The sequence below is a fragment of the Podarcis pityusensis genome (genome assembly GCF_964106645.2).
Source record: "Podarcis pityusensis genome assembly, chromosome: 2".
NCBI lineage: Eukaryota > Metazoa > Chordata > Lepidosauria > Squamata > Lacertidae > Podarcis > Podarcis pityusensis.
This window is the reverse complement of record NC_138029.1, coordinates 122832257-122859967: the sequence shown is the minus strand read 5'-3', so window position 1 is coordinate 122859967 and position 27711 is coordinate 122832257. Positions and strand designations below refer to the sequence as shown.

The following is a 27711-nucleotide window of genomic DNA, read 5'->3' as shown; positions in this document are numbered from 1 at the left end:
CCTCCACCTTTTCTTTGGGAAGGAGGCTCTCAGACCCCGTCAGAGCATCACTCCTCCTTCCCTAAGCTGGGCAAACGCTTCCCGGGCTTGGGGAAGGAAGCGCGAGCCTGAGTATGTTGGGCAGTATGACCCTGCAGTGAAAATAGGCGTGCCCTAGGGTGGCAACATGGGAATGGGCCTGTTCTGCAGTGGCCCCCTGTCTGCGGAATGCTCTACCCAGGGAGGTTCGGCTGGCACCTTCATGATACACCTTCAAGAGCCAGGCAAAAGCATTCCTCTTTGGCTGATTGACATATGATGGTGTAGCTAAAGAGCTAGTCTAAGAGCTGATTGACATCCAGTGCCCTTTTAAAAGGTGTTGGGGAGGGGGTTGCTAATGATGTGGCAGAGGGTATAGGAAAGAGGTTTTCAGGCCCTGTACCCGCAGGTCTCAGGGCGGTATTTTGATTTTTATGCTGTGAACCTCCCTGAGACCTGCGGGTACAGGGCCTGAAAACCTCTTTCCTACACCCTCTGCCACATCATTTGTCCCCATCTCTCCCCAAGGCTCAAAGAGGGGTTGCTAATGGAAGGCGAGGCTCCACCTACATCTTCCTCACAAACTTCCTCACATGGAGCCGAGCCGAGCCATTTCTGTGGGTCTGCCTGGCTCTCCAGAGACTCAGACCACCGCCGTGCCTGACCGTCCGCCGAGTCTGCTCGTGGCGGTTCCTTCAACAGCAGCGGAGCCCGGGAACTCGGGCTCAACGCCACATTTGGTCACACCACAGTTGCAGCCAGAATCGGGCGGCCACCCGGACTCTGGTACTGGCCCTCGGCGGTCCGGCAGGGTTTCCAAGAGCCCAGCTTATTTAAAAGACTATGTTCACCAGACAAACTGCATATGTAAAACTGTATGGTGAATAGGGTCAATTAATATGCTTATGTGCCTTACTGAAACCAATAAGGGTATTGCTGTATATAACGGAACCACTATGATTGTAACTAATGCCTTATCTCGGTGGGAAGGGTGTGTATATAGTTTTCACTCAGGTCCACATCAGTTAATTTAGGCGGGAAACCCTGGGGTGGTGTTGTTAGAATGTTGACAGCCAGCTGCCTATAAAAGCAGGCCGGCTGAGCTGTTTGCTGTTCAGTTCAGTTCCAGCTTACTATAAAGAACCACTTGGAGAAATCTCTGTGTCGTCTGCTTTGTCAACCCACTACTTAATACCACTTACTCCAATACGACCAGTTGCCACAGCCACGTCTCAGGGAAGAAACTCCTGGCAGGCTTCGTAGCTTCAGGGGAATCGAGGAAGACACCACCACCAACACCACTAAGATACGCCATCGGCTGGGCATATCTTGATTCATAGCCAGCTTGAGTTTCATAGGAACCTAAGAGGAGAGGATATTATTTACATTATTAATTGGTGTCAAAACACATTGCCAGACTTTCAGGGGGAAATTGCCCACAGCTATCCACTCAAGCTCTCTTCCGACTTCTGAACTGCGCAGTGACTTGCGCACGCTTATCGCCGCTAAAAAGCACCAGAGGCATTCTCCCTACTCAGTCATGTTGGCCTTTCAGCTCTGTGCCACTACTTAGCGCCTACCCCCCAGTGTTAAAATAAAAATTAAGAAATAATTTTAACTAACAAAACGATCAGTACAATGGTACCTTGATTTTCGAGCATCTCGGAAGCTGAACGCCGAGAACCAAGAGGTAAACGCTTCCATTTTTGAACGTGCCTCGGAAGTCGAACGGATTCCGTTGAGTGCTTTTTCCTCAATTTTCTCAATTGAAATTGCAGAATGCCCTTTGCGTCTCAGTTTTCGAACGTTTCAGAAGCTGAACAGTCTTCCGGAATGGATTACATTGGAAAACCGAGGTACAGTGGTGCCTCGCAAGACGAAAAGAATCCGTTCCGCGAGTCTCTTCGTCTTGCGGGTTTTTTCGTCTTGCGAAGCAAGCCCATTAGCGGTTTAGCGGATTAGTGCTACAGTATTAGCGGCTTAGCCGGCTTAGTGGATCAGCTGATAAGCGGCTTAACAATAAGCTGATAAGCGGCTTAACGATCAGCTGATAAGTGGCTTAACGATAAGCTGATAAGCGGCTTAACGATCAGCTGATAAGCGGCTTAACGATCAGCTGATAAGCGGCTTAGCCATCAGCTGATAAGCGGTTTAGCGGCTTGGGAAAAGGGGGGGGGAGGAAAAAAACCCCGCAGGAACTCGCAAGACATTTTCGTCTTGCGAAGCAAGCACATAGGAAATTCGTTTTGCGAAGCACCTCCAAAACGGAAAACCCTTTCGTCTAGCGGGTTTTCCGTCTTACGAGGCATTCGTCTTGCGGGGCACCACTGTACCAGTGTACCACTACTGATAACTATCAATTATTTAATTTATAATTCATACTGCTTAATGATTGTAATGAATGTTGTTATTTTGATTTAATTTATTGCCTACCCTTCACCCTAAGGTCCCAGAAGGTTATGAAAACATGTTAGTTTATGCGTAAAGCACTTTAAACAGCCATGGTGCCTCCACCCCCACCCCACAGCCTCCTGGGAAGTGTAGTTTGTTAAGCATTCTGAGACTTGTTAGGACATCCTTATTCCCCTCACAGAGCTTCCTAGTGTTCCCTGCGAAGAGGGGTTTACTGTTACATCCCCCTCCCTGTGAACTGTACGTCTGCGTGGGGAATAGGGGCCACCTCTCAGCACCCTTAACAAGCTACAGTTAAAATATATACAACGGAAACTTTAAATCTGGAAAACAGTGATAGAAACGGCAAGGTGATCGTTCAGAGATCCTGGTCTCAACCTGCGCAGGGCTTTACATAGCAAGACCAGTGTATTTTCATCATCATTGCAGTTCGGCCCCCTCATCCCAGTGCCAGTTCTTACTCTGTCTTTGGGCTTGGCATATCTGAGGCTTGTGTATCTTGGTGCTCGTGAAAACTTTCAAGCCAAAGTCCTGTAAAAAAAGCCAAGGAGCCATTATGAAACATTTTATAGCACATAGAAGGGGTGGGGGTGGGGATTTTGTACATCAAAAGGTTTGATATATGTGGAGTCATAGTGAAAAGGTAAAGGAACCCCTGATCATTAGCTCCAGTCGTGGCCGACTCTGGGGTTGCGGCGCTCATTTCGCTTTACTGGCCGAGGGAGCCGGCGTACAGCTTCCGGGTCATGTGGCCAGCATGACTAATCTGATTCTGGTGAACCAGAGCTGCGCACGGAAACACTGCTTACCTTTCCGCCAGAGCGGTACCTATTTATCTACTTGCACTTTGACGTGCTTTTGAACTGCTAGGTAGGCAGGAGCAGGGACCGAGCAACAGGAGCTCACCCCATTGTGGGGATTCGAACCGCCAACCTTCTGATCGGCAAGCCCTAGGCTCGGTGGTTCAACCCACAGCGCCACCCACGTCCCTCAGAGGCATGGTAGTGAGGTGGAATTCTGACTCGCTCTTTCTCTCTTTCTAGCTAGCTAGAAAGTCCAGTGCTTTGCCACAGTCATTGAAATGTTTTGAATAGAAAAAAACCCAACCCCAGAAGTGGCAATACATTGTTGTTGTTGTTTAGTCGTGTCCGACTCTTCGTGACCCCATGGACCAGAGCACACCAGGCACTCCTGTCTTCCACAGTCTCCCGCAGTTTGGTCAGACTCATGCTGGTAGCTTCGACAACACTGTCCAACCATCTTGTCCTCTGTCGTCCCCTTCTCCTTGTGCCCTCCATCTTTCCCAACATCAGGGTCTTTTCCAGGGAGTCTTCTCTTCTCATGAGGTGGCCAAAGTCTTGGAGCCTCAGCTTCAGGATCTGTCCTTCCAGTGAGCACTCAGGGCTGATTTCCTTCAGAATGGAGAGGTTTGATCTTCTTGCAGTCCATGGGACTCTCAAGAGTCTCCTCCAGCACCATATTTCAAAAGCATCCATTCTTTGGCGATCAGCCTTCTTTATGGTCCAGCTCTCACTTCCATACATCACTACTTGGAAAACTATAGCTTTAACTATACGGACTTTTGTCGGCAAGGTGATGTTTCGGCGTTCAAATTCCGAAACGTTTGTCAACGGAGACGATCAGAAACCGAGGTACCACTGTATTTCAGTGACCTTTAGTGCTCACCTTGAGAATTTCATAGGCGTCCCCTTCACCGTAAGTATAAGAATCAGGGTTGTAGCGGATGCCATCCACAATAATTGTTTTCCTTGTCACACAGGGACGAGTGGTCATTTCATTCAAATGAGGGTTATCATGTGGATAGCCTTTGAGGTTCTTCACAGGAAGCAAGTCATAAATCTGAAAATGAAGTAGTCACAATTCAGCACGACCGAAAATGCTTCGATACTTCTGATACTGGTGGTCATCCCCCAGTCCTTTATACCCAGCACTTGTCCTATCTAGGGAGGGGAGGGGAAAATCCTACACTAATTGCCAAATTGTGTAGATACATAATTCTACACTATTGCCAAATTGATTCCAGGTGCCACCATCTATTGCTGACTTTTGGCACAGGGAAATAGGTCTGCTCCATGTTTTCCCACACATTTTCAAAAGTGGAAATGCTCTTCGGTTCTACTCATCCCTCATCCTCTGCTCATCTTATAATCAGAATAATGCTTAGCCTTTTTATATGGAACCTACAGTGCAATCTTGGACACGTCTATTCAGATTTCAGTCACACTAAGTTCATTGGGACTTACTCCCAGGTAAGGTATGTACAAGAGCACCTTAGGGTGTTCAAACTGCCTGACTTATATTGGCCTGGTTTGAGCTGAAGCCATGGTGTGTTTAACAAACCACAAGTTAACCACAGGCTGTTCCACATTTGACCAAACCAACCATTGCTTGTTTCTCCAAAGTTTGTTTGGCTTTCCAGATGTTTCTGCCTCTGCTACCTTATTTTCTTTTGTAATTTTAAGTTGTTTTAACCTTTTAAAAATATTGTGCAATACAGTGGCGCCTTGGTTTTTGAACGTAATCTGTTCGAGAAGACCGTTCGACTTCCGAAATGTTTGAAATACGGAAGCCTCAAAACGTATGGAAAACTCAAACAGGAAGCCACCTCAGAAGTTCGACTTCTGAGGTGCGTTCGAAAACGGAAGCATTTACTTCTGGGTTTACAGCTTTTGAGTTCCAAAACGTCTGTCAGCGGAGACGTTCAAAAAACCGAGGCACCACTGTATATTGTTTTAATATCAAATATGTGTTTAAATTGTTGTAGCCCTCCCTGGGACCTTAAGAAGAAGGATGAGTAATGAATTGAAATAATTATTATTATTATAAGAAGAAGAAGAGTTTGGATTTGATATCCCGCTTTATCACTACCCTAAGGAGTCTCAAAGCGGCTAACATTCTCCTTTCCCTTCCTCCCCCACAACAAACACTCTGTGAGGTGAGTGGGGCTGAGAGACTTCAGAGAAGTGTGACTGGCCCAAGGTCACCCAGCAGCTGCAGGTGGAGGAGCGGAGACGCGAACCCGGTTCACCAGATTACAAGTCTACCGCTCTTAACCACTACACCAACTGGCTCTCAATAGTAATGATAGTAGTAAGAATGGCACCAAAGAGGCAGTATGGGTGATGGTGGAGCAGGAGAGAAAACAGCTCTGGAAATGTTCTACCTGAAGACAGTTTTAAAGGCAGCTCGAGACTCACAGTCCGAGGGGAGAGCTCAGCTTCGGGTTTTAAGAGATAGACACTCTTATCAACAGCATGGATGCCACAGAGGGAATCTTTGGCGGATGCAAGAACGAGTCGAGTTTGGCTGCCAGGGAGTCCTTTGGGCTCAGTGAACCACAATTCCACCTGGACACATAAAAAAAGCCTTTGTTGAATTTGTTCATGTACACAACAGCATGAAATAATCCCTCTTTGTTTTGTTTCATTGGGTTGCCCTCTGCCATTGCCAATGAGCTGATATTTACTGGTCCAACCAGTAAAGGTGATGCTCTATTGGGTGAACAAAATGACATCTTCGGTGATGTCCTGGAGAACGAACTAGCTATTGGCCTCCGAGCTGATACGGCTCATCTTGGCTTGAGCCCAGCAGAGTATAAACACCCAGAGTCCGCAAGGAAAGGATGAGGCAGGTATGGCTACATTGCTAAGCTTTATTACTACTCTATGCAGAGAGCATACAAATATACATCTTGTCTCTGGGAGAAGCAGAGAGCAACTCCAACAAAGAACCGACAGTACAAAGGAAACAGGAAACGTCACATCCCGTCTCCCTTTCCCGTGGGAATCCAACAGTATCTGGACTGTGGAATGATAAACATAGTCCTGTGACTTGCAGCAGCTGCTCAGTGAGGGAAACAGAAACCAACAGGCCTCAGAGAGTCCCCACAGCCTTACCTTGTTTCTGAAGCAGTTCTCAACAGGGAAGTCTGCCGAGTGAGCAACAAGTTCTCCGCTGGGCAAGACTGTGTACAGAAGCAAGCGGGCCAAGGGAGCAATGTCTGCGTCCACAGGGAGGTCCAGAGAAAATACCCCTTTGGCTGGTAAGCAGAGAATCACAAAAGCAGGCAGAGGAGAGAGAGGGGTTATGAGAATTAATTCCAATGTGGTCTCTTTGCCCGAGCTTCAGCTCTCAAGACAACCAACGAGGATAAAACTGAGGAAATATTGAAGGAGTCGGCATGAGAACCAGAAGTCAAAAGCCCTCAGTTCCATGTGGCACTCATAACTCTAGCAACACTTTGGAGGGCATTTGCATAGCATGTTATTTTCTTGTAACGAGGCAGTGATGCTCCTGAATGCTAGTAGCTGGAAGCAGCAGGAGGGGAGAGGGGTCTTGAGTTCAAATCCTGTTTGTGGGCTTCCCATAACTGTCCTCTGGTTGGCCACTGTGAGAATAAGATGCTGGACAAGATGGACCACTGGCCCTTCTTCTTCTTCTTCTTCTTCTTCTTCTTCTTCTTCTTCTTCTTCTTCTTCTTCTTTTAATTAAATTTATATACTACCCTATACCTGCAGGTCTCAGGGCGGTTCACAGTATAAAATAAGAATATAAAACCACAAAATACATAATCAAAATAAAAACAACCCAATAACCTCCCCTTGCACTTCAATATGCAAAATACTTCATTATCTATGACTACTGTCTTGCGTAAAGGGACGCGGGTGGCTCTGTGGGTTAAACCACAGAGCCTAGGACTTGCCGATCAGAAGGTCGGCAGTTCGAATCCCCGTGACGGGGTGAGCTCCCATTGTTCAGTCCCTGCTCCTGCCATCCTAGCAGTTCGAAAGCACGTCAAAGTGCAAGTAGATAAACAGGTACCGCTCCAGCAGGAAGGTAAATGGCATTTCCGTGTGCTGCTCTGGTTCGCCAGAAGCGGCTTTGTCATGCTGGCCAAATGACCCAGAAGCTGTACGCCGGCTCCCTCGGCCAATAAAGCAAGATAAGCGCCGCAACCTCAGAGTCGGCCATGACTGGACCTAATGGTCAGGGGTCCCTTTACCTTTACCTTTACTGTCTTGCATGCCAGATTAAACAGCAATAACCAGTATTAGTACAATAATGCATATATGGCAAAACAAACAAATGGCAGTAATATTCGAGTGTAATATTGATGCTAAGTTGGTTCCGTGGAATAAATTAAAACCTTTAAACTTCTGGTGATGAGCGTAAGAAACCACGCCCTCCCCAGCCAAGACCGGGCTCAGGGCGGCTAACATCAGGTATAAAAACAATTGATTAAAATACAACTTAAAAACAGGATTAAAGTACAACTTAAAATGCAGCCTCATTTCAGTGGAAGCCCAGATCAAAAACTGTTTGCGGGGGCGGGGGAGAGAGAAAACGTCAAATCTTCACCATTTATTGATTTGTAAGATTTCTTACCTGGCCTTCCTCATGAGGCCCGAGAGGGGTGTGGGGGTTACAACAACACAATGCGCATTTTTAAAAACAGACAGAAGAAGAAGAAGCAAAACCATTCCAGGTGGGACAGCACCATTTCAATTGGAATGGAAATGGCATGTGGCTGACTCCCACCAGGTTGGCATTCAAGTAGAGAAATGGAAAGGAGGTGGCATTTACCTTCCCTATGTTCCACAGGCTGAACATGGATCCCCGAATGTACGACGCCCCCTTTAGCCATCACCTGCAAGGAAGGAGGAAGACCCCTGATGAGGGAGGAAGAGGCGAATGTCTAGCGGCACTGATACGTTAGCGACTCCTGCACCAGCGGCAATGGTGGCTGGTGGCCCTTGCAACTGGCAGGGTGGAACGTGGGGAGCCCAACAGTAGGGGGCGACAGAGGCAATGGCAGATGGAACCTGCTGGTTATAAATCTGTCCTGTACTTAGCCATGCTGTGACTAAGGGCAACACTTAAACTAAGTAGAAGGAAGGCGACAAGCAGTGACAAGCCCTGGACTGGTTCTAAGGAAGAAAGTAGGTAGATGGGGTCTGGCTTAGGCTGGTGGGGTTGTGCCCTTTTTGCTCTAATGGACCAACCTCCCTTGATTAACAGGATTAACTGCAATGAAGAAGAAGAAGAAGAAGAAGAAGAAGAAGAAGAAGAAGCCACTTCCGCCCTACAAAGGAGGTGGGGTCACGGGCTTCACAGCCCCACACGATTGGGGGGATTCCCGGCTGCGTCACACTCTGGCCAGCCAATCAGCTGGCTCTGGGGACAAGGCCGGGGATCTCCCTCTTTCCCCGCCTGCCAGCTGTTCCTGCTGTAACCAATAAAGTTGTGGCCTTATTTAGCACATTAACCTTAATAATTGTGCTATGCGTCTTTATATCCACTGGGGGGGGGGTGTCGGGAACTCGCCACGCAAATAATAATTTATGATGACTTATACCCTGCCCATTTGGCCGGGTCTCCCCAGCCACTCTGGGTGGCTCCCAACAGAATATTAAAAACACGACAAAACATCAAACATTAAAAACTTCCCTAAACAGGGCTGCCTTCAGATGTCTTCTAGAAGTCAGATACTTGTTTTATTTCCTTGACATCTGATGGGAGGGCATTCCACAGGGCGGGCGCCACTACCGAGAAGGCCCTCTGTCTAGTGGAAGGCCCTTGGAGGTGGACCTCAGTGTCCGGGCTGGACGATGGAGGTGGACACGCTCCTTCAGATATACTGGGCCAAGGCCATTTAGGGCTTTCAAGGTCAACACCAACACTTTGAATTGTGCTTGGAAACGTACTGGGAGCCAATGTAGGTCTTTCAGGACTGGTGTTATATGGTCTCGGCAGCCACTCCCAGTCACCAGTCTAGCTGCTGCATTCTGGATTCGTTGTAATTCTGGGTCACCTTCAAAGGTAGCCCCACATAGAGCGCATTGCAGTAGTCCAAGCGGGAGATAAGTCGAGCATGACCCACTAGGAGCATGCCCTCCTCTAGGATCTCTCTGCTGTGTTTTACAAGAGACCCCATCTGCACTTTACCTTTAAAGCAGTTTTCATACCACTTTAAACAGCTGTGGCTTCCCCTGAAGAATTCTGGAAACTGGTTTGTTAAGGGTGCTGAAATCCATGAGCATAGCCAATGGCGGGGCAGGGAGGGGCAACTGCCCCCCCCAAATCAATAAAAGTCAATATAAAATAACTAGCTGAGGTTCTGCCGCCCCCCCAACGAAAGGCCTGCCCCCCTAACTAAACTCGTGGTTCTACACACGCTGCAAGCTATTAAGATAAAGCCCCATTCTCGTCACAGAGATACAATCCTCAGAGTTCTCTGGGAAGAGGGCTTGATTGCTAAAAACACTCTGGGAATATGTATTTTCCATAGGCAATATAGTAAGGTGAGGTACAACACAAGGAACACAGTAGTAGTACGGTAAGAACAGTAAAAGCTTTGACAGAAGCTAACTGGTAGAAGAAGAAAAACTTCATGTTCTAAGGGCTTCTTCACAAATTTGTGGTCAGGAAAAATCCATGCCAAATTGCTGTCCTATGAGATCTCGCCCACTGAATTGCTCAAACTGGATCTAAATGTGGCAAAAAGGTGTATAAATCAAAGGCTGGATGATACGGAGCTATACCAAAATTTCTTAGCTGGTGGTGGAGTCTGCTCGCTTAAATTTCGGCATAATCCCTATCTACCGTGCTCTGTCCTACTTAATATCGCTTATGGCCGCGTCTCACCGATATGCCTTCATTAGAGCTAGGTTCAATGTTTTTCCAACAAATGTCCTGAGACATAGATTCACTAAGGGCCAAGTCCCTTCAATGTGTGCTTGTGATATGAAAACATCTGAATCTTTACAGCATGTCATGTTTATCTGCCCTATGTACAGTTCAGCTCATGCTAGTATACTAAACTCCATAACTCAGCCTATGGCTGACAAACCAGTAGACCTACAGCTTGCCTGGGTTCTTCAAGATGTGGATCCTTATATTACCCTACAGGTTGCTAAATTCCTAACAGCCGTCCTCTCGTACAAGAGACGGAATGGAATGTTAGCCAATTATTGATAGTTATAAGAATTTTCTATAATGACATCAGATATTGATTTTAGCGTAGTGCCTAAATCTTAATCTTAAATTTTTCTTTTGAATTGCTAATATCTGTCCTTTTGAGCTGTGAATTGTGTTATATTACTGGTGGCTTGTACAAGTCCACTGTTTTATTTGATTTGATTTGTTTTGTTGTGTTGTGCTTTATGATGGGCGTAAAGCCGAATAAACATTTTCATTCATTCTAAGGGCTTGCTTGAACAATGCAGTTTTTTAAAGGATGTCTGAAAGAAAGCAGAACCTCTGTGGGCAAGGACTTTGCCAGGACATATTTCAAAAAGTGAAAATCCAGGCACACCATCGAGCTTTTTTGGCCAAAAAACCCCATGAAGTTTTGAGTTATTTTAAAGGAAATTTGCCAGCATCTACACTTCCGACATGAGTTGCTATATGTCTGGATTTTCCCAGACATTTCAGCTATTTCGCACCCAGACACTGTTTACAGGGACTGAATCCCAGCTGGGTCTGGGAAATTTTGGAAGTATGGCAGCCCTAGTCTCTGCCACCCTAAGGTTCAGCCCCTGGCAGAGGCGAACCAAATCTCAGAAGTTGCCCATAGTGCCCCACCTGACAATGTCAGGGACTTCATATGTATAAGGCAAATATGGCTGCTATAATATCGATTGTTTCAGCTCCAAGCCACCTAGCCCCGTCTTATCAACAGCTATCAGACCAATGCCCAGCTTCCTCTCTGACCTATTTGCACGTGCAGCAACCAACACACAGCGATGGCACTGGTCAATGGCAGAGGTCCTTCCCTGCTGTACGACCTAAGAGTCAGCCCCCCTGGGTGGTCCCTCACTGTTCTAGCCCAAGGCACTGAAACAAAGATCTCTCCATTTGGGCTTACCAGGTAATGAAAGTGAATCTTCTTATCTTCCACCAGCCCAGGCTTCAGGCTGTAATGTACTCGGACTGGCTGAGTATGACCGCAGCTTAAAGTCCCAGGAACGGGCTCAATGTGGAGGTAGCTTTCGCTTGGTGAATAAAAGCGCGAGGCTGAATGAGAGGCGCCCTGGTGATGGGGATTGAGCCAGCCCCACTCATGACATACCAAGCCTGAATTATAAATTGCCTGGTTTAAAAACAAAAACAAAAAGAGGGGAGAGTTAAGGCACGGATGCCTCAATGACGTTAGCGTACAACAAAATGCAATACAGTCGTAGTTGGATCCCAAACGTCTTGTGAGTCAAATGTTTTGGCTCCTGAACACCGCAAACCCGGAAGCGAGTGTTCCGGGTTGTGAACGTTCTTTGGAAGCCAAATGTCCAATGTGGCTTCCAATTGGCTGCAGGAAGCTCCTGCAGCCAATCAGAAGCCGCGTCTTGGTTGTCAAATGTTTTCGGAAGTCGGATGGATTTCCGGAACGGATTCCATTCGACAACCGAGGTACGACAGTAATAATTTTCTTTATTTCATAAAATTCACATACTGCTTGACTGTAAAAAAACAAAACAAAACCCACACTCAAAACAGTTTAGCAAAAGAATAAAAGAATGAAATCAACAGTAAAAATAAAATAAAATCAAAACCACCTATTTAAAAACATTGGAAGAAAACAATTAAAATCAACAAAGAAGCAGATTAAAAGATAAATCATGCCCGAAGATTCTAAAGAGATCAGCAGAGGTGACCGTCCGATCTCTGCTTAAAAACCTCCAAGGAAGGGAAGTCCACCACATTCCAGGGTCCTCTCTTCCACTGCCAAACAGCTCTTATCCTTCTTCCTAATGTTTAGCCAGAATCTCCTTTCTAACTACCCTCTGGAGCAGCAGCAGCAAACAAACTGGCTCCATCTTCCATGTGCCGATGGTCCTTCAGATATCTGAAGATGGCTATTTCATCTCCACTTGGTCTCCTCTTCTCCAGGCTAAACATGCCAGACTCCCTCAGTTGTTCCTCATCAGGCTTGGTTAATGTGAAAGCTCTCCCTTGTTTCCCCTCCAGTCCCCAGGAACACTTACCTGGATCCTGATAGAACTATCCGTGAGGCTGGTCGTGTTGACGGAAAACTGGAAAATCCCCTGGTGGTCAGTTGTGTAGATGATTCTGTGTCCTGATTGATCAACACGGATCTCAACGGTTTTGTTGGCCATCGGAACACTGGCACCGTCCACAAGCTTCGCCTGGGTGGGCAGAAGCCAATACACAGCAAAGACTTTTATTTCAGACAGGGAACTACATTGGCAAATAAATTGGGAGCACTGCAGTGTCTTATTTCAGAATAGCTTAAGTTGCATTTTCCATTAAATTCCATTGTACAGGGGGATTATTGGGTTGTCTTTAGTTTTATTATGCATTTTGTGGTTTTTATATTGCTATTTTATCTTGTGAACCACCCTGAGATCTATGGGTATAGGGTAGTATACCAATTTAATTTATTGATGATAATAATAATAATAATAATAATAATAATACCTGCCCAAAAAGTGGGATACCAGGCTTGTAGTAAGTGTCCACCTTTTCAAAGGTAACTGTGCTGAGAGTTGCAGTAATTGTGGAGAACGCATTTCCGGTCAGTTCCACCCCTGCGAAAAATGAAACAACAAATTTAGTGGGAGAGGTGGGGAGGTGCCTTACAATAAGCCAGATTCATTTACAAAAAAGCCAGAAGCTTTTCTTTTAGGTGCTGAGATTCCAAGGGAACAGAAAAGACTGTTTATGTATGTGATGACAGCTGTGTGGATGCTATTTGCCCAGAGATGGAAAGAAGACAAAATCCTTACCAGAAAGCCACTTCCGCCCTTCGAAGGAGGTGGAGTTGCGGGCCCAGCCTCGTGCAATTGGGGGATTCCCGGCAGTGTCATCCCCTGGCCAGCCAATCGGCAGGCTCTGGGGGCATGGCCTGCCCTATTTAAGGCAGGACGCGGCTGAGGATCTCCCTCTTTGCCGCCTGCCAGCTGTTCTAGTTTTTCCCACCCTCCCGCCCTATAAGGTTTTCGTTCCTTGACCTTGCTATGGGCTTCGGTTAGTCACCGTTGTGGGCCTGGTAGGAATTTTTCCACTTGGCAATTTGGCACCAGCCACTTGGTTTTCGCCTACCTCATAGCAAACCACAACTTTCTTGGTATTGGCGGTTAGGCATTGGTATTGTTCTGTAGTTGGAAGAGGGGAGGAAGTGCCATCACCTGCCCCGCATATTGAAGGGTAGTCCGATAAAGGATTTCGGGGGGCGTGGCCCTGTCCGAAGCCTATGGAGGCGAGGGCCTAAGGCACGCCCCCGAGCGGTGACCCCGGGGGAGCTCCTAGTTGATGTACATCAGCAGGACTCCCCCTAATGGTGATTAACCCTTGCCGGCCTTCATGCAATCAGGCTGAAGCCGGTTAGTCGATAGGACCAATGCCTGAGCCAGTACTGCTCAATTCCTGCAATCAATAAAGTTGTGGCCTTTTCTGTGTCCTGTGTCTTTATTTTCCAAGGGGGGAGGCGGGACTCGCCACGCAAGCTGCCTTGCGCTGAGTCAGACTCTACACTGACTGGAAGAGGCTCTCCAGAGTTCCAGAAAGGATTCTCTAGCCAGCCCTCAGGATTGGAAAAAAGCTGTCCGAGGCTGGCTGCTGATCCTGGGTCCTTCTGAATGGAAAGTGAATGTTCAGCCACTGGTCAGCACAACCTGCTGTTGTGTTGAATGGGCACTCTGCACATGCCCCAACATGGACTTTCTGTGGCCACGCTGCCCCCAACCTGGTTCTGATCAGCACACCCAGCCCTTCTGTTCCACAAAACCCACCGGTGCCTTCCTCAACGATCTTGCCCTCCACTTCAAGTTTCATCTCAGACGAATCCCTCTTCATCTGAAAAACTTTCGTTTTCACCACCTGAGAGAAGCAGCCGTTCGCATCTGCCTATTTGGGAAGCCAAAGATTTGCAAGGTTGTTAACAACGACAACGACAATTTCTTTCTTTCTTTTCCTGTCCTAGTGTTATTATTGCTATACTACTATTAAACAAAATTATAAACCATAGCTAGAAGCCGCTGAAGCTGTTTACGAGATAAAAGTGGGATAAAACACAAGAACGTAAGCTCTGCAAACCATGCCAGTGTTTCAAACTCTGGAAACAACTGAACAATAAAACCATCTTTACAAATTCTAAAAAGAACAAAGCTATTCTGAATTCCAGCCCTACCCATGTCTGAATCACGTCAGAACCACATTCTGGGTCTACTTCTGCAACCCAGACCTACCCAAGCCAACTGGCTGCTGCAAGCCTTTAAAGCCTTTAATGACCCAGAACCAGATTTTTTAAAGGACCACCTTGAAATATATGAACCTGCCTGGGTCTTCAGCTTGGCATCAGAGGACCTGCTCTCTAGCCTGTTGTTAGCAGATATTTGATAGATGGGTCCTAGCAACAGAGCCTGGTAGACAGTGGCACTATAACTCTGGAATTTTCTCTGGGAAATTTATCCAAATCTTTCCCTTCCCATCTTTAGATAGATGCTGAAAGTCTCTCTCCCTCCCCACCCCCTTTTTATTTTGTTTCAGAGAGCACTGTGCAATTATTATTTTTAAATGTTGGTATTAATGCTGCTGTGTTTTATATTTTAAATACTATAGTTATTTTTATTAGTGAATTTTATTTTTGAGCAAGCCACTTCTGAGGTTTTTGTGGGGCGAAAGCAAGCTGTAAAAGTCATTTAAATAAATAAACAACATCATCCCAAATTGAAAAACAACAAAAACAACAACAACAAAGCCATTTATAGAATTCAAAGAACATGGAATCATAGAAGTGAAGAGCTGGAATGGACCCCAAAGGTCATCTATATGCTATATGTAGAATGGTGGACTCTCACTCCAGGAGAAGACTTGTTGTTGCTGTTGTTTGGAGGGGGGTGAAATAGCTGCCCGAATGGCATGATGATGGGTAGCTGTCTAATTTCAACTGGTAACTTAGTCCAGATGGCTGGAGCTGCAGGACTGAAAGTCCAGCACGTTGTCACCACTGAGAAGGCTTTGGCTGTCCAAGTCTTCCTTTAGCTTCCTTTAACTCCCAGCCTTAACTGGGGATGCTGAGAATCAGACCTGAGACCTCCTGCGTACAAAGGAGATGTTCTTCTACTGAGCTGCAACCCTTCCCAGCTAAGACTGTAAATCTGTATTGAGCCTAAGTTTTATTTTGGAGACTCACCTCTCCACTGAACTCTTCACATACACCCCCCAGCTCTGCCCAGGAACATGAGCTTGTGTAACCGCTGTACTGTTGGTTTGCGGCATCGTTGTATTTCCGGCAAACGCGTATCTTCACCTGTCCAGGAACGGGCATCCCATAGGTGTACCTGGAGACAGAAACAGTCATAGATAGCATTGATCAAGGGCTTATTTACACTTACTTTTTCTCCGTGCTTTGCAGGCAGGATCTATGCTTTAAATCTCTGAGTGCTCATTTTGGGGGTTATTTTTTCTCCAGAGCTTTCCCCGTGAAAACCCACTCTCTACCGCTGAATCAGAGCAAATGGCAAACCACAGAAAATCCAGATTTGTTGCATTTCAGCTTTAAAGAGCAGGTTTTTCTGGGGGAAACTCTGGGGTGTAAGAAAAACTGCTCCGACACAGAGTTGTGTGCCGGGTCAGCTTACCCATAGGCACTAGGGGTGTGGGGCACCCGGGTGCTGGGCAGCTTTTTGCACCCCGGTGCCACATATGCTAAAGACGGCCCTGGTTGTGTGAAAGTTAGTGTGGTGAAGCCCTCAGAAGGGATACAGAGATATAGGGAACATTGACAAGACTGCCTTTTTTTAAAAAAAAATCTTTATATGTATATTTTTCGTGGGTGCTTATTGTCCGGAGTTTGGTGAAGAAGTTTTCACAGGAACACAGGAGAATATGTACTAGATAGGACTTTCCATCCCTCTAGACCAATATTGTCTACTCTGACTTGTAGCAGCTTCTCTCCAGGGTCTGTGGTAGAGAAAGGGTCTTAGATACTGTTAGAATTCCTGCTCCATGATTGCAGTCATGGGATTGTTGTCTTTCACATGACGGTATATGTTGGGAAGTGACGGAGACAGGATGTTTGTGTTATTGTCTTCCGTGAAGTGGGACTATTGTCCTTTGTTCTTTTTCTCTTTGCTGTCTGATGCTAGAGAGAGAGGGAGCCATGTTGCAGTGCTCCGTGTGTGTTTATATGTAAATAAAGTAGATTAGCCCAAATGCTGAGTTGCTGAGGTCTGTCACGCAAGGTGCGCAAACTCTGCGGATCCCTAAGTGTGCCGGTGTCGGTTGGCATCGGTCGCTGTGATGTTCGGGCAGAAGAAAGCTTTTGAAGCTCCTGAACGATCAACCAGGAGGGAGGGAACATGCCTGTCTGGCATGTGTCTCTGCCAGGGTCCTACTCGAGTGCAGGGTGAGCTCCTGACAGATACCACATTTAGTAACCACAATGAAGTAAATTCTGAATGTGATGGATGGACTTGAAGTGATGCCAGTTTCCCAACTTCTGGTTTAAAGTCACTTAGCAGGAGTCCTGGCTCACCACCTGCAGCACCCACCACCACCATCCCCACCCCGTTGCCTCCAAGGATCTCCGTAATCCCACCACCCTCCGGGGGGCGGTACTGCTCACTTTGGGAACCACCACCCTCATCACTGCAGATGGTGACAGCAGTCACGAAATTAAAAGACGCCTGCTCCTTGGGAGAAAGGTGATGGCAAACCTAGACACCATCTTAAAAAGTAGAGACATCATCTTGCCAGCAAAGGTCCGTATAGTTAAAGCTATGGTTTTCCCAGTAGTGATGTATGGAAGTGAGAGTTGGACCATAAAGAAGGCTGATCACCGAATAATTGATGCTTTTGAATTATGGTGCTGGAGGAGACTCTTGAGAGTCCCATGGACTGCAAGAAGATCAAACCTCTCCATTCTTAAGGAAATCAGCCCTGAGTGCTCACTGGAAGGACAGATCGTGAAGCTGAGGCTCCAATACTTTGGCCACCTCATGAGAAGAGAAGACTCCCTGGAAAAGACCCTGATGTTGGGAAAGATGGAGGGCACAAGGAGAAGGGGATGACAGAGGATGAGATGGTTGGACAGTGTTCTCAAAGCTACAAACATGAGTCTGACCAAACTGCGGGAGGCAGTGGAAGACAGGAGTGCCTGGCGTGCTCTGGTCCATGGGGTCACGAAGAGTCGGACACGACTAAACAACTAAACAACAACAACAACAACACCCTCGTCCCACCGAGAAGTCCCACTTACACTCCACAAACAGTCACTTCCAGTTCCTCGGCCAGAATTGTGATGACCTCAGGTGCCTTCACCACAACTTCGTATTTGGGCAATACTACAGAAGGGGAAAGAAGAGGGGAGGTGAAGGAAAGCTTTGGCTGGACTTGCAAACCTCACCTCTCTAAGATTCCAAAACAGCCTGTCGCCTGTTCCTCCACTGTATTATTATTATTATTATTATTATTATTATTACCCTGCCCATCTGGCTGAGTTTCCCCAGCCACTCAGGGTGGCTCCCAACAGAATATTAAAAACACAACAAAACATCAAACATTAAAAACTTCCCTAAACAGGGCTGCCTTCAGATGTCTTCAAAAAGTCAGATAGTTGCTTATTTCCTTGACATCTGATGGGAGGGTGTTCCACAGGGTGGGCGCCACTACCGAGAAGGCCCTCTGCCTGGTTCCCTGTGACCTCACTTCTCATTATTATTTGCCCCTGTTAGGTGCGAACTCCACAAGGCAGCAGGAAAAATAAATGAAGGGATAGATACATCACGAACCCCAACCCCCTTCTGCTCAGCGTCCTGGGTGCCCAATTGGGACCTTTCCATCCTCCTCACCATATTCCGACACTTCAAAGCCTCTCTCCTCCCATGCATTGGTGACTTTCTGCACCTTCAGTCTGTAGGTGCCTTGGGGGGGCTCAGAGCCGAGAGGGAAGGAGAGCTGAACCAGCCCCCCTTTCAGCTCCACTTCGGTCCACTGCATCAAGCGGTTGTTCTTGGGATCCTGGAAGTCACAAGAAAGTTAAGGGTGGAGGGAATCACACAGGTGAAAAGGAGGGACTGCTGTTTCTGGCTCCAGAAGAGGACAAGGCTGGGACATATCCAGTGGTGTAATGATCTGGGGTAGGTGAGTTGGAAAGCAATTGCTATTTCTGCAGCAGGGACCACACAAGGTCCCTGTCTCCAGAGCCCTAGAACCACGCAATAGGCATGAAAGGGGAGTATTGGGGTCAACAGTTCAGTACATAAACTATGAGATGCCACCAGCATTCAGGATCGCAGGTGGTCAAACACCTGCTACATACCCTCCAACATTTCTCTGATGAAAATAGGGGTGTCCCATTCCATAATGATAATTTTTATTATTTATACCCCACAAATCTTACTGGGTTGCCCCAGCCACTCTGGGCAACTTCCAACATATATTTAAAAAAATAATAAAACATTAAACATTTAAGAAACTACCCTATACATTATTGTCTTTATATAGCTCGGGGGTAGGATAACTCCATAACCCCCAACATTTCTCTAATGAAAAGAGAGACGTCCTAAGGAAAAGCGGGACATTCCAGGATGAAATCAGAAACTGGGACGGCTTCTCTAAATAGGGAAATAGGAAAATAGGGACATTTGGAGGGTCTGCTGCTACTATATTTGCAGCAGGGATTCTGCAGCAGCTCAGAAAGGGGTGCCAATGCATAAATACTGGGGAGGCCCAGGTAAGCTCTGCCCCACATAACTGATCAGAAGACATGCCACACGAACACCATTTGAATGCCTATCAACTTTGGGGAGCCCAGCCCCCTCAAATATTTTATTGGGCGTGGAGTTGGCTCCTAGGATCCCAGAGCTGCTCTGTCAGCCCAGAAGGGGAGTTTTCTAGCCCCAGGGAGCATTGGCCTGATCCAGGGGCTGCAAATTGGGGGCAGATCAACAGGCTTGCACACAGCCCTACTTCAAACCCTCCAAAGAGGGGCTTCGTTGACAATTAACCAGCAATTTCAACAGACAGAGGGTTTGTTTGAGGAACCATGCAAACAAATTCACTCCTGAGGGGCTGGGAGAAGAGGAGGCAGGCAGGCAAAGAGAACCTCACAGCCTGCTGAAGCTAGACTCCTCCTCATCACCCCATCATCACCATCATTTCTTACCTGCCCTTTGCCAGGACAAGTTACAACAAGACCACCTACCAAGTCTGGAAGCTGGATGTGTTATAGGATATACCAGGCATAGGCAAACTCGGCCCTCCAGATGTTTTGGGACTACAATTCCCATCATCCCTGACCACTTGTTCTGTTAGCTAGGGATGATGGGAGTTGTAGTTCCAAAACATCTGGAGGGCTGAGCTTGCCTATGCCTGGGTTATACTGATTTAAAGAAATTGCAGATAATGTGTGCAGTTCTCTCCTCTCCTCTCCTTCCAGAGGATCTCGAACCCAAAGCAATGGGGCTAAGCTAGTTTTCAGCTGAGTTGGTTCTATCCAGGACCTGACTTTTCTTTATTTTAAAACGAGCTGATTAATAGATTTTTATTTTTGCAAGGGGGCCAGGGAGAAGATAAATCCTTCTTCATGTCCTTTTTACATTCAGCACAACCTCCTAAGCATCTTTACTCTAAACAACAACAACAACAGTTCTTGAACCCCACCCATCTGACCGGTTTACCCTAGCCACTCTGGGCAGCTTCTGACAAAATACAGAGGGGGGGGGCTGGGGGGAATGCCTCAAACATTAAAAGCTGCCTTCAGGTGTTGGCAGGGGTGGCGCTGTGGGTTAAACTACAGAGCCTAGGACTTGCTGATCAGAAGGTCGGCGGTTCAAATCCCCGTGATGGGGTGAGCTCCCGTTGCTCAGTCCCTGCTCCTGCCAACCTAGCAGTTCAAAAGCACGTCAAAGTGCAAGTAGATAAATAGGTACCACTCTGGCAGGAAGGTAAATGGCGTTTCCGTGTGCTGCTCTGGTTCACCAGAAGCGGCTTAGTCATGCTGGCCACATGGCCCGGAAGCTGTACGCCGGCTCCCTTGGCCAATAAAGAAAGATGAGCGCCGCAACCCGAGTCGGCCACAACTGGACCTAATGGTCAGGGGTCCCTTTACCTCAGGTGTTGACAAAAAGACACATAGTTGTTTAACTCTAAAGCAAGCCCTGTTGAGTTAAACAGAACCTGCTGACAGGTAGTTGGATGATTGTTGCCACAGTTAATAGCTAAACCCCCTTTTTTCTGTTTGTAGCAAATATTTGCCTGAGATTATCCAAGGTAACATCGGCTGGAGAACTTCATCGCAAAATTCAGATAAATGCGAACGTCAAAGGATAGCTGCATTCTGCTTTGCATGTTGTTTCCCTGCCCCCAAACTAGCTATAGGTTATTATGATGAGAGGTGAAGATGAACTGGCCACTTACCTGGAGGTAAATCAGTGGGATCTGTGGAAGCAAAAGGTAGAAGGGGGAGAGAAATCGAAGATGACAATGAATGAGAAACTACCTCAAAGGCAAATCCCACCCCACAACCTCCCCAGCAGTATTTTATGCTTATTTATTCCTTTTAAAGCTTTTCTAAACAGCTTAATATGGAGGGGGGAGGACCCTAGTGGTGTATACTATGGACAACATGGAAGCAATATCCATTAAAGAAAAAGAAGAAAACTCCGTCAACTATTAATTTGATATCTGCTGGTCCCCACTCACCTAATGCTCTCTCAAGGATAGAAGAACTCATCTTTTTCACTCTTGGAACTTATGGTTTGAAAAAATTGAGTTTATTCCCATCTCTGAAAAATTGACCCATAGAATAAGGTGCTGGCAGGGGCAATGTGGCCCCCCTCAGACTTTGCACCTGTTTTGAGGCTGTTTGCGATTCATATGACCAAACAATCTTGTGTTTGGCATGTTCCTACTCAATACAATTTTATCTGGCAACACTTATGAATACCTGATATATTTTGTATAAATATGAATGTTGTATCCCAACATTCATTCATCACACTATTCATTCTTTTTGAAGCTTGATGATGATGATAATGGTGCCTTTTTACTCCTCTTGCCGTTATGGTTGCTTTTATGATGTATTTTAGTTCAATGTTTTGTTTATTGAGTTTGCAAATCTTATTTTGAAACTTTTTTTTTTTAAATGAAACCGAAATCCAGTAAAACAACTATATAAAAGCAAATGAAACAGCAATTCTAACAAGTAAAATAGGGCCCATTCTTGTCCACCTCCTCAGGCCTCTTTGACTGAAACCAATTCTGCAGGATTGGCAAGGTAGCATGTCAAATACTTCACCTGCCGCTGCAATAATGGCAGCATTCCACTCAACATGAAGATGAGGGAGCTTTTCCTCAAATTGCCTGACAAACGTGTCACGACAGGTGCCTAATCGTTCCAACAGCCTGTTTTCAGGGACAGGTGTCGGCAGTCCCCTCAGCACAGAGAAAAGCTCTGCTGGCCAGCTATTCAGTGATATTAAGGAGGCAGCAAAGCTGGTTTGCGACTTTAACTGTTTTCCCTCTTATACTCTCACTTTGCTAAACTGGATCAGTTTTTTTAAGCTGGTTTTCAACTGAAAGCTGAAACTTTCAGCTGAGTCATTTTTCACCATAAAAAACCACCACCTAACCTTTTTAACCTAGGAAGATTGATATTCAAAATGAACTTTTTGAAAAAAGAAGAAGCCCATCTTTATTTTAAAAAAATAAAATCTAAACTGACTCTTCCATTAACCAGATCTGTACTGTGTGGAACTATAATTTATAGAGTTATGTTAGTACAGGATTTAGCTCCTAGCATCAAGTGTCCTAGTGGTACTTTTTTTGGTCTGAACTGATGCTTTAATTAATATTAAATAATTAAATAAATGGGTATTTCTTTTTACTCCTTCCACAGAGCTTTTCTTTTTACTCCTTCCACAGAGCTGAAAACTGGTTTGGTTTGGTTTGGTTTTTAAAAAACAGAGTTTCTACCTTTAGAATTTAGCTCCAGAGTTATGTTAGTACAGGATTTAGCTCCTAGCATCAAGTGTCCTAGTGGTGCTTTTTTCGGTCTGAACTGATGCTTTAATTAACATTAAATAATTAAATAAATGGGTATTACCCTCTGATCACCCGTCTGCATATCATACTTTGGCACTGAGAAAAACTCACTTTTTCAGTAACAGGTCGGAAACTTTCATCCAGGGTGGCAACACGAAATTGAACTGGAAAGGAAATAAGATTTCTTTAAAAAAAGCATGTTCGATTGCAGTTCTGTCCTGATGGCTTGTGGCTGATTTGTAGCATGGGTGCTCTACGTGCAGATAAATATGTATATAAAAGGAATCCCCAAATAGCAGGCATCACTCAACACAAATACAAAAGGGGCCCATTCTTCATGGGTTCCCATACAACCTGTTTAATGTGCATTTGTTCTGATTGGTTTGTAGGGAGAACAGATGACATCAAAGTGAGACCTTTTGAGGAAGCAGGTTTCTTATGCAAGACTTCCCAATCAACTATAATTACATAACTTGAACTTGCTGGTGTGAAATTCAAACCCCAATGTAGTGATAATCTGGTAAGTGCCCTTTGAAGCCCCATTCTGTTGCCCCTAGCAAGCACAGAGTATTCAATGGAAGAGGACATGCTCAGTCTCTGGTGTGTCCACGTAGAGCTGCTACAAGAACTGAAAATCATGCTGATTTATTTCACATCTGGCAACCAATGCACCCCTTGGGTTTCAGATAGAAGAAGAAGAGTTTGGATTCGATATCCTGCTTTATCACTACCCGAAGGAGTCTCAAAGTGGCTAACATTCTCCTTTCCCTTCCTCTCCCACAACAAACACTCTGTGAGGTGAGTGGGGCTGAGAGACTTCAAAGAAGTGTGACTGGCCCAAGGTCACCCAGCAGCTGCATGTGGAGGAGCGGAGACACGAACCCGGTTCCCCAGATTACGAGTCTACTGCTCTTAACCACTACACCACACTGGCTCTGTGCATGGGCAGACAAATCTAAAGAGTCCAGGGCTAGTTAAGTCCAGTCAAAGGTGACTATGGGGTTGTGATGTTCATCTCGCTTTCAGGCCAAGGGAGCCAGCGTTTGTCTACAGACAGCTTTCCAGGTCATGTGTCCAGCATGACTAAACTGCTTCTGGCACAACGGAACACCGTGATGGAAACCAGAGTGCATGGAAACGCCATTTACCTTCTCGCCAGAGTGGTACTTATTTATCTACTTGCACTGGCATGCTTTCGAACTGCTAGGTTGGCAGGAGCTGGGATAGAGCAACGGGAGCTCACAGCACCATGAGGATTCGAACCGCTGACCTTCTGATTGGCAAGCCCAAGAGGCTCTGTGGTTTAGACCACAGTGCCACCCGCTCCCTATATGGTAATGCATCATGATGTTGGAAAGTGTAGGGAGGAACAAGCTGCCTCAGCCCCTTGTGGGGCTGGGGCCGAGGCAGCTTGTCCCTCCCACTGGGCACTGGAGTCAGGTCAGGTAAGCCCCACCAACAATATACAGCCAGGTGAAGCCGCTGTCATGCTCTGGCCCCCAAACCGGTCCTGGGCAATGTGTCAATACATCGCCTAGGCATACCCAGGACACAAATTGTGGCTCATTTCAGCAGCGGAGCATATGTCCGTGCTGCCCGGGGTGGGCATGCAGGGCACACCCCCAAGGGGCACGGAGGGCACCCCTCCAGCGCGCTACAGTCCGGGGGAGAAGAGGAGCAGGGAAACTGCTGCCCACATTCCTCCTGCTCTCCACCACCAGGTCAGGCCTGACCCTCTGACGGAGCTGCTGCAGTCGGGCGCAAGGAACCTCGCAGCTGAGGAAGGTGGGCGGCACACTCTCTTGCTCTCTGCCACTGGATCTGGCCGGACCCCAGAGGCGGAGCTGCGGCCTGGCACAAGTGCCACAGCCTAGGCACAGTCCCTTCTTGCATGGATCTAGGCCCCAAAGAGGGAGCCTGCTGTGGGGGCGCCTGTTTGCACCCCCTCACAAAATTGCACCTGGAGCCACAGCCCCCACGCTACACCACTGGGCTCATTTCCCAGATGTAATGTATACTCAGTTCTGTCCAACCTATGGACAGACTTCTGTCCTCCACCTTCTGAGAGAGTCTATTCCACTGTTGAGTGTTTCTTGCCGACAGAAAGGTGTCCCTGATTTTTTCCCCAGACTCTCCTTTCTTTTATTTTGAACCCGTTGGTTTCCACCCTACCCCTCTGAAACAGCAGCAGAAAGCAAGATTGCTCCCTCTTCCATGTGACGACAGCCCTTCAGGTATTTGAAGATGGCTATCATATCACCTCTCTCCATCTTCTCGTTCGCAGGCTGAGCATGGTCTGTAGAGAGCCTTGTTTACAAAGGGGATGTGGTTCTCCCTTCCCGTAACCCCAGCCTCTCACTTACCAGTCTCCCCTGGCTTGTAGATGGGCTTGTCTGTCTGGATGAAGAGCAGGGTGCCCAGGTCTTTGACCAGCACAGCTTTCCAGCTCTTGAAGTGCAGCGTATCCCCTTTTACCTCCACTGTGAGGAATGCCTCTGTGGAGCTAGAAGAACCGCTCAATTTGGGAACCTGGAGGAGGAAGGAAAAGGAATAGAGGAGCAGGCTTGGTCTGTGTATAGACTCTCATTTACCTGGAATCTAGGGGGCTCCCACTGCTGGTTTGGAAAGCCGTGTATACACGTGACATTCTTAATCCACACCTATCCTTTTCTTAATATAGGAAATACTGCATTTTGATGTGTTTTGTGCATCTTTTTCGAAGAGAGGAGAGGAGGTGCTAGAGGGGCCATGGCTTCAGGTGTGAATTTTTGAGGGGGTTTGAAGCAGGCACCCCTATTATGTATTCAGTGGTCTGTGTTTGCCTGAGCTTGAGTCTGGACGAAGGATTATGAGCCCCTGCGTTCTGATTCGATACATGATATTCAATCACAGAACATTTCAGGATTTGGGCCTCCGCCATTGGCCCTTAAACTCTGAGTCATGATTCACAGCTTGGAGCTTTAGACAGTCAATCACGTTGAGAGTAGGAGTGACCCAGGCCTTTGGAAATGTATGTAGGCAGTTGCTTTGCCCCTGTTGTCCAGTTCTGTTAGTTCTTGCTGTTATCACTGTGTCTTGCCTCATGGGAATCCACCTACACTTCAACCCCCATGCTGGTGCCCCCCCCCCCCAGCGCAGCATGGCCCAGTGCTCCTCTCGTGGCAGCAGAGGAACCAGCAGTCGTGAATATGAGCACCATAGCGGCTGGCATGAGGGTGCCTGCTGCAATGTGAGCACAGAGCAAAATGGCAAGCAATAAATTCTCACCTGGAATGGGAAGCACCCGAACATATCCTTCTTGGTCACCAAGTCAGTGAGCAGGGTCCTGTTCTGCCCTCCGTGCTCCAGAGTGATGCTCAACATCACTGATTCATTCAGGTGGTTCAGCTGGATACAGATCTTCTCGGGTGTCTCTGTGTGGATCAAGTAGGGCACCAGAACCAAGTATTGCCTGGGAGGAGGTGGGCAGGAAAAGTCAGGGGGACCGGGAGGTGAGGAGGACGCTGGGGCTCTTTGTTTGTGTTTCATAATTACAGCCAGGGCTAATTTTTCTAGAAAAAGAGGTGCTGGAAGTCACCATAAACGCCTCCCTTGTATCTTAGAATGGCAATAGGGCCCACTTGAGAGTTTGCCGGAACTGAGTTCCAGCAAGTTCTGGCTGAAAAAAAGCCCCAACTATAGTTATGGCCCATCAAAAGCTTTGGTGGAATTCCTCCAATTGATGCTTTCCCCCATGACTATCTAGCTATCGGCAAGCCCTAGGCTCTGTGGTTTAACCCACAGCGCCACCCGCGTCACACTATGACTATCTAGCTATAGTGGGATGTGGGTGGCGCTGTGGGTTAAACCACAGAGCCTAGGACTTGCCAATCAGAAGGTTGGCGGTTCTAATCCCCGTGACGGGGTGAACTCCCGTTGCTCGGTCCCTGCTCCTGCCAACCTAGCAGTTCGAAAGCATGTCAAAGTGCAAGTAGATAAATAGGTACCGCTCTGACGGGAAGGTAAACGGCGTTTCCGTGCGCTGCTCTGGTTCGCCAGAAGCGGCTTAGTCATGCTGGCCACATGACCCGGAAGCTGTACGCCGGCTCCCTCGGCCAGTAAAGCAAGATGAGCACCGCAACCCCAGGGTCAGCCACGACTGGACCTAATGTTCAGGGGTCCCTTTACCTTTCTATCTAGCTATAGTAAGAGCCAGTGCTATTTTTATAGGTGCCTGTATTACTGCCACTTACGCAGAGGGACGGGTGATGCAGTGGGGAGGTTGGCAGAGAGCATACACGCCCATGGAGCTACTCCAATGCTTCTGCAGGTGTGTCCGCACTGCGCCAACCTCCTTGCTGCTACTCCAATGCTCCTGCCGGGGCGCCCACACTGTGCTGACCTCCCCACTGCCTTGCCCCTTCCCCTCTCTGTAAGTTGCAGCAAAACCAGCATTCAGCCATCAGGTAAGTGCTGGCTCTAGCACCCCCTGCTGTTGGCCTCCCTACCTTCTGCCTTTGCAAAGCTGTGCATGGGGATTTAAGAGAGTTGCTCTCTGGGGGATAGAGGCAGAGGTGGACTTTGCAGAAAGCAAGGAAGTGTGTGTGTGTGGGGGGGTGGGATAACCCCTCCAGCAAGCAGCTTACGGTTCTGTGGCGGACGCCGAGGTGTCCCCAGGAAGGAGGAACAGCAGCAGGAGAAAGAAGCTGGGTCCCACAAGGGTCCGGCCCTTCCCCATGGTGGTCAGGATACAGGCGATGGGCAGGCGAGGTGGAGGCTGGTCCTTTGCGCCCTGTGCTGCTCCTGCCTTCGCCAGTCCAGCCCGTCTCTTTATAACTGACTCTCGTCCTCTACAAACAGCCCCCAGGGAGGAGGTGCTGGAAGTGTGGGCAGCTCTTGAGTCACAAAGAGCACACAGAATGTCCCCTGGCAAGCAAACAGGGGAGAGAGACAGAGAGAGAGAAAAGAGGTCACTGGCAGTGTTTGTTATGCAAGGCACTGTCCTGTGTTTCACCCAGAGGGAAGGGAAGGAGGAAGCTACCCTGGGGGCTGGGAAGAAGATTTATTTCAGGCCCAGGCATTCCATAACGCTATTGCTGTCCCCTTGGCACAAGCAGGCTGGCAGAGCATCACACATTTTGTTCAGTCGTTGGCCGTTGCTCCAAACATCTGGTCCGCTTCAATGAGAAAAATCGGCCTCCCTTCCATCACAGTCCTGCCTTGAAATTCCCTGCAGGCCACTCAGGTATGGAATCCAATTCCCCCTCTTTCCCAGCT

General features: G+C 47.3%; 1 protein-coding gene across 1 annotated transcript in view; it reads right to left on the bottom strand.

Annotated features, from left to right (window-relative positions):
* Positions 1-27240, bottom strand: part of LOC308469317 (alpha-2-macroglobulin-like) — a 54461-nt gene extending 27221 nt beyond the window's left edge. Inside the window, exons 1-18 of the mRNA XM_080991562.1 lie at positions 27081-27240; positions 25723-25906; positions 24819-24984; positions 22567-22619; positions 20830-20850; positions 18261-18429; positions 17669-17753; positions 15602-15749; positions 14199-14313; positions 12886-12995; positions 12432-12593; positions 11318-11542; positions 8035-8098; positions 6348-6490; positions 5649-5798; positions 4117-4290; positions 2892-2961; positions 1221-1380 (exon numbers count right to left, since the gene is read on the bottom strand). Of these exons, the coding sequence (XP_080847688.1) occupies positions 1221-1380; positions 2892-2961; positions 4117-4290; positions 5649-5798; positions 6348-6490; positions 8035-8098; positions 11318-11542; positions 12432-12593; positions 12886-12995; positions 14199-14313; positions 15602-15749; positions 17669-17753; positions 18261-18429; positions 20830-20850; positions 22567-22619; positions 24819-24984; positions 25723-25906; positions 27081-27172 (2291 nt within the window). The 5' untranslated portion in view covers positions 27173-27240. The remainder of the gene's footprint in view (positions 1-1220; positions 1381-2891; positions 2962-4116; positions 4291-5648; positions 5799-6347; positions 6491-8034; positions 8099-11317; positions 11543-12431; positions 12594-12885; positions 12996-14198; positions 14314-15601; positions 15750-17668; positions 17754-18260; positions 18430-20829; positions 20851-22566; positions 22620-24818; positions 24985-25722; positions 25907-27080) is intronic.
* Positions 27241-27711: the final 471 nt, after the last annotated feature.